Raw genomic sequence first — 12,815 nt, forward strand, 5'->3', positions numbered from 1 at the left:
ATAATTATAATAAATTATATTCTATAATGGTTATTATACATATGTTATATAATCATTACATGTTATATACATCTGAATAATCACTATGTTGTACACCTGAAACTAATATAATATTGTATATCAACCATAATTGAAAAAATAATTATTTTAGAAAAGTATGTCCTGGCTGGGCAGCTTAGTTGGCTGGAACATCATCCTGTACAAAAAAAGGTTGCAGGTTTGATTCCCAGTCAGGAGAAATTCCTCGGTTGAGGGTTCAGTCCCTGGTCTGAGTGTGTATAGGAAGCAACTAATTGATGTTTCTCTCTCATCTCTTTCCTCTCTTCTCCTTTTCTCTCTTTCCCCTTCTCTCTCTCAAAAACAGGGGTGTCAAACTCATTTTCACTGGGGGCCACATCAGCCTCGAGGTTGCCTTCAAAGGGTCGAATGTAATTTGTAGGACTGTATAAACATAACTACTCCTTAACTAGGGGCAAGGAGCTCAGCGCTGCAGTCTGGTAGAAACAAGGTGCCCTGCGGGATAAAACAAGGTGGAGGGCCAGATTCGCCCCCCTGGCCTTGTGTTTGCCACCTGTGCTCTAAAATCAACAAACATCCGCAGGTGAGGATTTAAAAAAAAAAAAAAAGTCATCCCATGTGACGTTGATCATTTTGCGCCCCCTACAGTTGATTGTCCTCATTGCAGCTGCAGTGATTTTTGAGACAATGGAACTCTTTTGGTGAGAAGTCCTCCAATGGGCGGCCATCACTCTCAGAATAGTTGCAGTATTTCTTGCCTCTACAGACGCAGCCTGACCTGCCCTGGTTGCTGCCTCATTTCATCTCATCTCTTGCTATTCTTCCCATCTGCTCTGCTGTGGACACACTTCCTTGCTATTTTGTAGATTCCCAAGCTTATTTCCACCCCCAGCAGTTCCCTCCACCTGGAAAGTTTTTTCCCAGGGCGGCTTTAAGATTCATCCTCTTGACTTATTCTGGCCTCTGCTCAGATGCTGCCTCCTCAAAGAGGCCTTGCCCTGATGCCTATGGGAACTGGCTCTTGCCACCTCCCTCCCACCTCAACCCACCTTATTTTACTTGTTGACTTAACCATGTTGTATTTGCTGGTTGTCTGCCTCTCCCAGACTGTGACCTTCATAAAGGGAGGGGCTTTTGTCTTCTGCTCACTGCAGCATTTCTAGCCCCTGGAGGAATTCCTAGCACCCAAGACACAGGTCACAGACAAAGTGCTCAATAAACATTGTTTTTTTAAAAAAAGAAAGATTTATTTATTTATCTTTAGAGAGAGGGGAAGGGAAGGATAAAGAGGAGCCCCCACTAGGGACCTGGTCCTCAACCCAGAAATGTGCCCTGACTGGGAATCGAACTGGTAACCCTTTGGTTCACAGCTCAAGCTCAGTCCGCTGAGCTACAACCAGCCAGAGCTCAATAAACGTTTTTTGAATGAATTATTAAACAAATGCTTGTTTGACTCTTGGAAGAGACAAGGCACCTTGTCCCTGTCCTCTAGTCTAATCTATTTAGGGAAAAACGAGACCGAAAGAATGTGGGTGGCCTGACTCGAAGACCTGACCCTGTGGATGGGGTCTGAACAGGGTGGAAGAATCTGGGAAGCTTCCAGGAGGACCCTGGAGGATTTGAGCAGGAAGATGGGCAAGGAAGGCATTCCAGACACAGGACCGGCCTAGGAAAGCTGAGAGGTGGGGTTGAAAACACCACATCTCCCCAGGAGTCCAGTAGGAAGCTTCTGGGCCTCACACCTGCCCATGACAGCAACCTCGAAACCCAGAGCCCCCTGGTGGCCAAACCTTAAGGTGACAACCAAGCTGGCACCATTTATGGAGCACTTTAACAAATCCTCACAACAATGCTTCGATTCCACTCTCAGGGGAGGAAATTGAAGACCAGAGAAGTTAAATCACCGACCCAGGCTCACCCAGCTCCGCCTCCAGAAGCTGAGGTCTGTGGAACCCACCCAGCAGCTCCTCACCCGTCACGAAGACACCAGGAGGGATTCTGGTGTGACGGTGTAGGGGGACAGCAATTCTGCCATCTAGAAGAGCCCCAGGCAGACCCTGGTGTGAGCCCCCAGTTCTGTCCCTCACCATCCAGGTAACCGCAGGCCAGGTGCTGGTGCTCAGGCTACAGCCAATGAGACCGTGGGAGTGAACTGAGGGGGCGGCGCCCGCAGCGTGCACAGGGCTCAGAGAAGCACCAGGATTACAGTGAATGACGTGTGCCCACCAACGCAGGTGGCTTTCCTTACCCCGCTACAGGCAAACAGGAAACGCTTGTGCACAGCAGGTGCTCAGGAAGGGCTGGGGCTGGCTGAGAACCTGGCAGAGGTATCAGGCAAGCAGCCCCCCAACTCCCACTCGCTCAGGAGTGGGAAGCTGTTCAGCCCCCTCCTCCCTCAGACCCAGGAGCTCAGGCCCCACCTCCTGCAGGGTCACAGGTAACCGGTTCCGTCCCCCTCCGGACTTCACACGGAAGTCCTGCACAACGGTAACGGGTTTATTCACAGTGTCATTTGCAGGCTCCCTGAACTCCCAGGTCGGATCCTAACAGAAAACTGTGGTCCCTAGAAGGAGGGAACGGCCTCGGAGGCTACGGCCTCGGAGGCTGGGGTTTGGACCTGCTCCCGATGCAACCCAGGCGGCCCCATCTCGTCCAGCCCCCGGCGGCCTTTGCCGATGGCCAGGCGGGGCCGGCCGCGGTCCAGGCCGTCCAGAAGGGCGCAGGCCTGGCAGAGCGCGCGGCTGGACAGCGCCCCGCAGCGGGAGCAGGCGCCGGCGGGCGGGGGCCGGGCCGAAGGGGCCAGAGCCAGGCGCTCCGCCGAGTGCACGAGGTCCAGCACCGCGGAGGGCCGCGCGGCCTCCAGCAGCTTGAGCAGGTCGCGCGCGTGGCCGCGGAAGGCCTCGGGCGCGTAGACGCACTCCTCGGAGAAGTAGTCCAGGCGGCGGAAGTGCGCGTACAGCACCACCTCCTTCTGCGAGGCCAGGTGCAGCGGGCGGCAGCGCGGCAGGGCGCCCCCCTCGCCCGGGGAGCCCAGGCCCCCGCCCCGGGCCAGCCGGCCCACGTCGCCCCGCAGGAAGTTCATGAGCAAGGTCTCCGCCATGTCATCGGCGTTGTGGCCTGGGAGAGAGAAGGGGAGCAGGTTAGGAGGGGGCGCGGGGGCTGCTGGTCATGGGGACACTAGAACCCAGGGGCAGCCAGAACCCAGAGAGACAGGGAGGGGCGTGGCGAATAGCACGGCGTGGGTGCCCCCGCTGTGGGGACACCTTCCTCCCCAGCCATATTCTGGGGCAGTGAGGACTCAGAAGGAGACAGGCAGGTAGGGGCAAGGGGTGCAGGCCGTGGAGATCCCGGGACGGTGGGGCAGTTAGTGAAGGTACAAGGCAGACACCGCGAGACACAGGAGGGGACACACACGGGCTCCCACGGAGCAATTGGGGTGCCCTCACCGCCACCCACGGACCGGGCCGGGAGGGCCCTGTGCTAGATGCCCTTTCACGGAGGCGGTAACATGCTTTACGCTACAAACATTCTGCCAGTCTCTGTTAAAAGGGTACTTTGGACCACACGGGAGGCGTCAAAACCGCACTTAACGGAGACTCTCCACAGCGCTGCCCACACAGGTGTCCCTGTGAAGGCGGATGGGGGACAGTGACCACACAACAGTCGCCACAGGATTTCAGCCACATCCCTGCTTCCTCCACATCTTCCCATCCCACACCCGAGTCTCCGCAGCAAAACCCTGCTCTTCCCGGGGCTTCTCCATCGGCCCCACATCCTCTCCTCGGGGCCTTTGCATCAGCGGCTTCCTTTGCTCAGAACCATCTCTCCAACCTCCGTTCACCCCTCACTGGTTACCCGCGCAGCCCTCAGGTCCCGGCTCGCTCAGGAAACGCTTCCTCGGTCCCCACCTTTCTCCTCCCACTAGGGCCTCCTGCCGCAAACTCCCACAGCGTCATCTTCCTGATTAGCACCCAGGTTACAGTGAGCGCGTGAGAACCGGGCAGGAGCAGGGACTGTGCTGTGCGCAAGAGCAAAGGCTTGTATCACGGTCACTGCTTTTCAGCCTCTGGTCTGAGTGGTTTACACACCTAGTTCTCAGCATCCCCGGGACCGAGATGGTATGAATGCCCCCGTTTAACCGAAGAGGAAACAGAGGTTTGGAGCTTTGCTCTGGGCTACATGGCTCCTAGTGTCTGAAGTAATGACGGGAAGAGAATTAGACCACTATCAGAGAAGGGAAGTGAGCAAAGGGAAGGAGTTAAAAAAGATACAGTTGCGTTTCAGTCTTTGGATGGCTTCTATTGGGAGACACCCCTGCACAACCCTCCTTTTGTGAGGGAAACCTAAAGAATGCCGTATAAAAATGCAGAGAAGAGAACCACAGCCCTAGGAGAACCCCTTGGCTCTCCATTTGCCATTGTGTGTGTGTGCACGTGCACCAAGGTGATGATAGTGACTCAAAATCTTGCCACGCCTGCTCTACACCATCCCAGGGCCGCGCACCTACCGTGGCCCTGAACAATACTGAGATTCACCACTTACGACACACCCAGGGTCGCCTTTTCACTTCTTGGGCACGAGCCTCAGCCTCCTTCCAGCGCCCGCCCTTGCCTGAGCATGCGCCCGATCCTCCCACAAAGTCCCTCCTATCCCAGCGCGTAAGTTCACCTGTCACGATGTGCGTGGATCCCACGAGACGTGCCCCTTCTTCCAGTGCCCGGCGCCGCAGCACCCCGCAGAAGGTGCAGCAGGAGCGGCTGCGGCCAGAGCCTGCCGTGCTGCGGGCCACAGCGTCCATTGTCCAGCCCCCGAAGAGGTCGGCGTAGGCCACGACGGTGAGCGGCAGCTCCCAGCGGGCCGCCTGGCGGCGCACCGCCGCCAGCGCCGCGTCCCGGTAGCCGCCGATGCCCTCGTCCACGGCCACCAGTTGCAGTGAGATGCCCAGGCGGGGCGCCAGCTCGCGCAGCACGTGAGCCAGCACGGTGGAGTCCTTGCCACCCGAGGCGCCCACGGCCACCACGGCGCCGCGAGGCAGCAGGCGGCCCGCGACCACTGTGTGCAGCACCTCGGCCTCGAAGGCCGAGCAGAAGCAGGTGCCACACAGCGCTTGGCCGGAGCGCGGGCGGCGCAGGGCTGCGCGGGCCTTGCGGCAGGAGGCGCACGGTGGGGCGGGCATCGCGGGGTGTGGCCTGGGTGGGAGGGGTCGGCTTCTCCTGGACTGGGAGAGAAAGAAGGCAGGTTACTTGTGGACTCCGGGTGACAGGTCGACTCCCAGGAACCTGCCTCCATGGAGCCCCTGCCCCAGACACACCCAGGGAGTGCGCGAGGGGGAGGAGAGCAGGCTCCTCCTACAGATGGGGTTGGCCTGTATCTATGTCCTGGCTTAGGGAGGCTGCTGTGATATGCCCATCGTTCCCCACGAAGCCGGCGGGATCCTGCCCAGTGTCTTCTCCACATCCTGCCACGCATCTCACGTCACTTTAGGAAGAGCTAGTGGACAGTGAAGATCTGCGCGAGTTGGCTCCCTTTTCCTGTGACTTCATCTTCCAGCCTCCTTCAGTCACGCTGGTCTCCCCTGTTCAACACCCCGGGAATACTCCTGTTTCCGGATGTTTGCTACTGGCTCTTCCCTTCCTGCTAAGTCTCCAGGTTTTGTGTGTGTGTGTGTGTGTGTGTGTGTGTGTGTGTTTTGGTAAGATTTTTTTTTTTGTTTATTTATTTTTAGACAGAGGGAAAGGAAGGAGAAAGAGAGGGAGAGAAACATCAGTGTGGTTGCCTCTTGCGCACCCCCTAGTGGGGACCTGGTGGGTAATCCAGGCATGTGCCCTGACCAGGAATCGAACTGTTGACCTTTCAGTTCACAGGCTAGCACTGAATCCACTGAGCCACACCAGCCAGGGCTGACCAGGGAGGTGTTGTTGGCCAAAGAACCCGGGAGGATGCTGGGACCATTTAGTTGGGGGGTGGCGGAGGTGGGGGACGACTGGGAACTCCATGGGGACATGGCAGGGTTGAAGTCCCTGTGAAGTGTCTTCCCCGGAAGACTCTGTGGACCCCAGGCTGGGTCAGGCGCCTCCTCTGGGCTCGCAGAGCGGCTGGAATGCCTCTATCCCCTCCTAACCACGACTCCACCTGGCCTGGTGACAGATCTGACTCCCCTACTGTTCTGTGAGCTCACTGAAGGCAGGCACTGTGTCTGCCTCCCCAGCACTGTCTTCCTCCACGTTGCACAGGTTTTGGCACACGGAATCTGTAGGACGAGGGAGTAATAAATGTCCCCAGGAGACAGCACGCGGACCCCTGCTACGCCTCGGGGCTGCCGCCACATCAGGGGATGGATAGTGTGTGACATCTATAATGACAGAGGTTCGAAGGTTGAACAGGAACCTCCCAGACGCACCCAATTAGAGGCGGGGGCAGGGAGGTGGTCGGATCCGACCTGGGGGAGGGGGTGGGTGAGCACTCCAGAGACGGGCGGACCACAGTATCCAAAGTGGGGATCCTGGCCAGAAGGCCTCAGGGGATACAGGCGTTGGAAAATCACAAAGGCGAGTCACTGATACCAGAGGCCCTTAATTCTTAGAAAGCACGGGAACAAAGAGGGGCGTCCATGGGCCCACCCGCCCGGGAATAAATACTCACCAGTGCCGAATGCGGTGCGGGGAAGGCCTAACTGTCAGACACGCGGAAGCCCGATGCGGAAGTGACTCCGGAGACTACAACTCCCACAAGGCATCGGGCTGTCTTGCCTACGGCTCCCAGAACCCCATGCAACTGCTGTGCTCCAAGCACGTCAGGCCACTGATCCGGCATGGCCTACAACTCCCAGAAATCCTTGTGGTTTTCCCCCCCCCGACCCCCGCCCACCCCCGCCCACCCCCGCCTAGGGTTCGCCTACCGCTCCCCAAAAGCCCTGTTTCCTTTCTGCGCCTGCGCACAGACTTGGGACTTGGGAGTGTGTATTTCTTTTCCTGTGGTAAAGCACGATCGCGGTGCAGGATTGTTGAAAGGCCAAGAGGCTGCATTGGGGTTATCTGCTTTTGTGGGATTATCATGGGCTTTTTAAGAGATTAGAGAGCATATGATCTCTACCCTTTGAGGTGGGGTTGCGGGTGGAAATTGTAAGTGGGAGAGCGGGGGGTTGGGCGCCCGGGTAAAAAGCAAGAGACAGCGCCTGCGCAGGGCAGACATTCCGAGGGTGGGGGCTCGGAGTGGGTTTATGCTTGCTGGTGGAGGCGGTCACGGTGGCGTGAGCCTGTCATGGGGAGAGGGAGCAGTGTGCGAGCGGAGGTCTCTGCACGTGCGTCAGCTGTTAGTGACTTTGGTTGGGGTGGGGGGGTCTCTGTGTATGCGCCTGCCTGGCTTTGGGTGGTGGGTGAGATTGCGATCCACTGCACGGGCCGGGCCAGGGAACCTGGTACACATTTCCTATCATATGGAGGTGGAGCTCGATGATGGAGGGCAAGAGAGAGAGGCCGTAACCGGGACCAGGAGACTCTACCGACTCCGACTCCGACACTGAGGGGTCCAAAGGCACAGACCCCTGAACCCTGTAGTCCCGAGGCCCAGAATCATGGAGACTCGGGGTTCCAGTAACCCAAGGGCCTGGAGACTTGGACCCTCTAGACAGACAGGTCGAAAGGCGTAGACCCTTCTTTCCAACCCAGGAGCTCCAAGGCCTGGAGACAGATCTCAGATCCAAGGAGCTGAGAAAACCAGGGCTGCAAAGACTTTTCCCCATCCAGACCCAGGGGCCTGGAGTCTCCATCTCCCCTCCAGTGGCCAAAAGCATCCGTGGCCCTGAAACTCAAATCTGAAGGCCTAAGGAGTCCAAAGACTTGGATCTCTGGGACTCAGGAGACCAAAGGTTCGGGGGCTGGGAAACTGAGATTCAGAACTGGGCCTCAAAGGTCCTCCTGAGGAAGGGAGCAGAGCCTTAGAAATCCTAAAAAGTGCACAGCATGAAGGTGTGGGGGTCTGTGGTGAGTGCTGACCCAAGGGACATGGCAGGCACTGTGTAGCCCATATTTTCCTCATGTTGGGAACCACGATGCCTCAGTTTCAGGGTGGATGACCTCTATGAAATCAGCATTAAGGGTCATCACTGGCTAGCCCTGGTTGGTGTGGCTCAGTAGGCTGAGTGCTGTCCTGTGAAGCAAAGGGTCACCGGTTCGAATCCCAGTCAGGGCACATGTCTGGGTTGCAGGTCAGGTCCCCTGCAGGGGGCATGTTAGAGACAGCCACATGTTGATATTTCTCTCCCTCTCTTTCTCCCTCCCTTCCCCTCTAAAAATAAATAAATAAAATCTTTTTAAAAATTGGGTTAACAGCACCTGTCAAGAGTTTAGAACAGTGCCTGGCAGATATGGCTGTGGTTCTCATCTGAGTCTCAATGTTCTGTTACCTATGAGGTGGTATCACTGTAGTTCCTACTTAATAGCTGTAGAACTCTGGTTCAGCGGTAAGTCCTTCCTCAGACAGCCTGAATCTAAAGCAGGAATCTGTAAAGTGGCACATGTTTTAGGCCTTGTGAACCCTGGAGTCTCTTGCAACCCAGCTGTTGGAGGGTGAAAACAGCTGTGGACACAGACAGAAACAAATGAGGAGGGCTGCATTCCAGTAAAACTATCGAAGGACACAGAAAGAACATATATGTATGACCCATAGACAGAGACAACTGTGGTGACAACCAGAGGGAAGTGGGGGAAGGGGCTGGGTGGAGGCAGGCAAAGCAGAAGGTGGGGACATCTGTAATAGTGTCAACAATAAAAATAAAAATATGGAATTTCATGCAATTTGCATGTGTTAGAAAATAATTTTGTTTCCCCCAAACATTTATTTTTTAAAAAAGATTTTACTTGTTTATTTTTAGAAAGAGGAGAAGGGAGGGAGAAAGAGAGGGAGAGAAACATCAATGTGTGGTTGCCTCTTGTGTGCCCCCTACTGGGGACCTTGCTCACAACCCAGGCATGTGCCCTGACTGGGAATTGAACCAGCAACCCTTTGTTTCACAGGTTGGCACTCAATCCACTTAGCCACACCAGTCAGGGTTCCCCCAAACATTTAAAAGTGTAAAACCATTCCCAGCATGTGGGTCATAAAAACAGGCAGCAGGCCAGATTTGGCTGCTGGGCTATACAGTTTCCTGACCCCTGTTTTGAGTTTCCATGCTATGCTTCCTCCAAGAGGAGGGGTGTGTGTGTGTGTGGCTAAACCTTAAAGGATGTAGGGAATTTGAGGGGTGGGATGGTCGTCTAATCAAGGAACAGCCTGAGCCAAAAAAAGTTCTGGCAACAGTTCAGTACGGGATGTACTTTGTTTTATATAATTTATGTTATCTACACAGGCCAGGCACTTACATGCTAAAAAGCAAAAAAGGTACAACATGATCAGTGAAGTGTCCTGCCCCACAGTCTCTCCTACCTCATATATGACCTCAGAGACAGCCTGTCTTCTGTGACTGCCTGAGGACTCACTCCGAGCCAGGGTGCACAGAGCTTCCCATTTATTCTTTCTGATTCCAGGGTGGAGGTGGGGTGTCTGAGGTTCCAGAGACAGTATGAGATGTGCCCTCACTCCTTGGCCCCTTTATGACTGGTTTCTCCCCTGTGATTTTTTTAAAGTCATCAATAGGGGATACGTATTTTACTGATTTTTAGAGGGAGGAAGATAGAGAGACACACACACACACAGAGAAACATTGATGAGAGAAACATCAATTGGTTGTCTCCCATACATGTGCCAACCTGGGATTGAACCTGCAACCTTTTGGTGTGTGGGATGAACCTCCAACCAATTCAGCAGTCTGGCTGTGCACCCACACTTTTCTTTAAGACTACCTCTTCATAAACACCACTGCTCTCCTCATCCACAAATGAAAGGCTACTTTGGGCTTCCACTACTTCTTCAGCTCTCTTTGTCCTGCCTGCAAGAACCTATCTTCTCTGGGCTTCTTATATCTCTCTTCAAACTATCTCAACCAATCCCCCAGGAGTCACTTTCTCCACAGCTAGATCTTTTCTCTGCAAACTTTTCCTTAAATGAGCTCAGTGCAACCACATTGCGACTTCCAACTTTGCCCTGACACTGTACCTCACCCCACAGCAGGACAGGCGGACTTGGAGAAGAATCCCTGTGGAGGAACTAGGAAGCGAAGAGCAACATAAGGGGACATCAGCCTACTGATAAAATGGTCTACTTGTCCCCACATCCTTTTCTCTTAGGCAGGTTATACTCATTCACCACTCCAGGTCTTGGATCCTATGCTTGGGGGATCAGACCCCTCTCAGAGCTGGGCAATCTTTGAGCTTGAGACCTGGAGGATTTCAGCACCACGAACAGCACCATCCCGTTGCCTGGAGCAAGTTGAGAGCAGGCATCCTCTCGTTGCCTAGCCACGTTCATTGCCTCACAGGCAAATTGGTTTGAGATAAGGCTGGAAGAAGGGGAGAGTTTACCATATCAGAGAAAATGAAGGATATGCATAGACACCTCATTTTTCTGTCATCTGACCACCAGGCTGAGAATTGGGCATCTACTATCTGATGCATAATGATTCCTAAAGGTTGCATGGTCACAGAAAACCATCCCACTCAGTGTCTCCTGTGAGCGTGGGGCCAGGACTCACGGGACCCTGAACACTCTAGGCAGTCCCAGGAGAGCTCACGACTTGGGACACCCAAGTGGCTTGGGACACTCAATCTGGTTCTTGGGGACCAGACTGAAGAGAGGGACAGGAGGAATTCCAGATCCTACCTTTGATATATTTTTTTAAAAATTTAAATTTATTTTTAGAGAGAGGGGAAGGGAGAGAGAAAGAGAGGGAGAGAAACATCAATGTGTGGTTGCCTCTCACATGCCCGCCACTGGGGACCTGGCCCACAACCCAGACCTGTGCTCTGACTGGGAATTGAACCAGCAATGCCCTAGTTCACATGCTGGTGCTCAGTTCACTGAGCCACACCAGCCAGGGTTCTATATACAAGTCTTAAAGAGTATGTGCAAAGCTCTACTATGCTGGGGTGATGAAAAAAAGAAAAGAAAAAACACAATTAACTTTAAGGTGAAGATAGGGGCTTCTCTGGGGGAACAGGATTGTGGTGATAATGATGGATCTTGTGGACGGAGGGTTGCCCACAACATCCTATTCCTTATTTATTTATTTACTATTAGAGAAAGAGGGAGGGAATGAGAAAGGGAGGGAAATGAGGATGTGACAGAGAAACATGGATGAATTGCTTCTCATAGGCACCCCGACCTGAACCAAACCTACAATCCTGGGACAAGAATCCAACTGGGGACCTTTCTTTCTCTTTGCAGGCTGACACTCAACCCACTGACACATGCCCATCAGGGCAAAGAAAATGCATCTCTACAGATTCATGAGTGTTCATTTGGCTTTGGCTGGTGCAGCTCAGTGAATTGAGAGCAGGCCTGTGAACCAAAGGGTCTCAGGTTTGATTCCCAGTCAGGGCACATGCTGGGGTTGCAGACCAGGTCCCCAGTAGAGGGCGCGCTAGAGGCAACCACACATTGATGTTCCTCTCCTTCACTTTCCCTCTCTAAAAGTAATTAAATAAAATATTTTTTAAAATAAAGAGTGTTCATTTGGTGATGATTTACTGAGTTGTTCTTGTGGGGGCATTCTCTGTATGTGTCATATGTTTCTGTCCCCCAAAATGTATCAAGAACACCAACATGGGTCTAAGGAGGCGCTGCCTCACATGGGTCCCCCCTACTTTCTTGTAGCCCCTTCCAACCACACAGTGAAAAAGTAATCATGTGTGAAAAGAGGGGTGTGTGTTCTCTCTCAGGATGTCGTCACCATCCCTGTGGGCAGATAACTCCCAGGCTGGTGTTCCTCACTCCATTGGTCCTTCCCCCAGACTGCTGGGAGCAGAGCCTTCACTGGCAAAGCCCAAGAGGCTGGAAGACTCAGCCATGCTCTGGAGCAACAAGAAGTCTGGCCTGTGAGATACCAGTGATGAAGACAGCCACCATGAAGGGAGAAATGTTTATCTGTTTCGAAATTGCTCCTCCCTTTCTGCACACTCCTTCCCACCAAATCCCTCAGTACAGAGAATCTCAGCCTCTGTTTCCCACACGTCTTGCCAGTGGGTCTCCCATTGATGTCTGTCATGTGTGTTAACACAGAGAATCACCAATACTCTGCCCCAGTGTCCCCTCTGCCCAGCCCTCCTGAGACCCTTCCTCCAACCAAGGTGTGAGTGATACCCCATCCCAACTGTGCACCCCACATCGCAGCTTCTGCCCCTAGGAGTCCAAATACCTTACATGTGTTGTGTTCCCTCTGGATGGTGACTCCTGGGACAGTGTGTGACCTTGTGAGTGGAGAGAACATGCCCAGCATGCAGATGCTGAGGGAGGAAAGATAATTGGCTTCCTCAGCACCTTGGACCCAGGTCATCTCCCATGTTGCTGAGTCCCAGCCTTGTCTGGGCTGATCTCCTCACACCCTACAGCCTGTGACTAGGGGGTGTAGCCAGAGGAACCCATTTCTATTTTTCATAAAATGAGTTCCTTTAGCCCTGGCTGGCATAGCTCAGTGGATTGAGCACGGGCTGCGAAACAAAGTGTTGCAGGTTCGATTCCCAGCCAGGGCACATGCTTGCGTTGCAGGCCATAACCCCCAGCAACCACACATTGATGTTTCTCTCTCTCTCTCTGTCTCCCTCCCTTCCCTCTCTAAAAGTGAATAAATAAAAAATCTTGAAAAAAAAACAACTATCCTTTAAAAAAAATGAGTTCCTTTGTTCTGTATGCCTGTACCAGGCTGT

The 12,815-nt window shown here is 53.8% G+C and overlaps 1 protein-coding gene across 1 annotated transcript; it reads right to left on the bottom strand.

Moving 5' to 3' along the window:
* Nucleotides 1-590: 590 nt before the first annotated feature.
* Nucleotides 591-6,734, bottom strand: CTU1 (cytosolic thiouridylase subunit 1). The gene is made up of 3 exons (XM_045856493.1): nt 6,661-6,734; nt 4,687-5,236; nt 591-3,135 (listed from the first exon to the last, which is right to left on the bottom strand). Exons 2-3 carry the CDS (start codon nt 5,192-5,194, stop codon nt 2,582-2,584), a joined length of 1,062 nt encoding a protein of 353 aa, XP_045712449.1. The 5' UTR covers nt 5,195-5,236; nt 6,661-6,734; the 3' UTR covers nt 591-2,581.
* Nucleotides 6,735-12,815: the final 6,081 nt, after the last annotated feature.

This window comes from Phyllostomus hastatus, unplaced genomic scaffold (assembly GCF_019186645.2).
Source record: "Phyllostomus hastatus isolate PE091 unplaced genomic scaffold, TTU_PhHast_1.1 phas_scaffold_1224, whole genome shotgun sequence".
NCBI classification, from domain to species: Eukaryota; Metazoa; Chordata; class Mammalia; order Chiroptera; family Phyllostomidae; genus Phyllostomus; species Phyllostomus hastatus.

What these genes read in the sequence shown, in the direction of transcription:
- CTU1 (XM_045856493.1), bottom strand. Translation starts at nt 5,194, where the DNA reads ATGCCCGCCCCACCGTGCGCCTCCTGCCGCAAGGCCCGCGCAGCCCTG. An exon ending in ATCCACGCACATCGTGACAG is followed by an intron (nt 3,136 to 4,686) that starts GTGAACTTACGC and finishes TCTCTCTCCCAG; the next exon opens with GCCACAACGCCGATGACATG.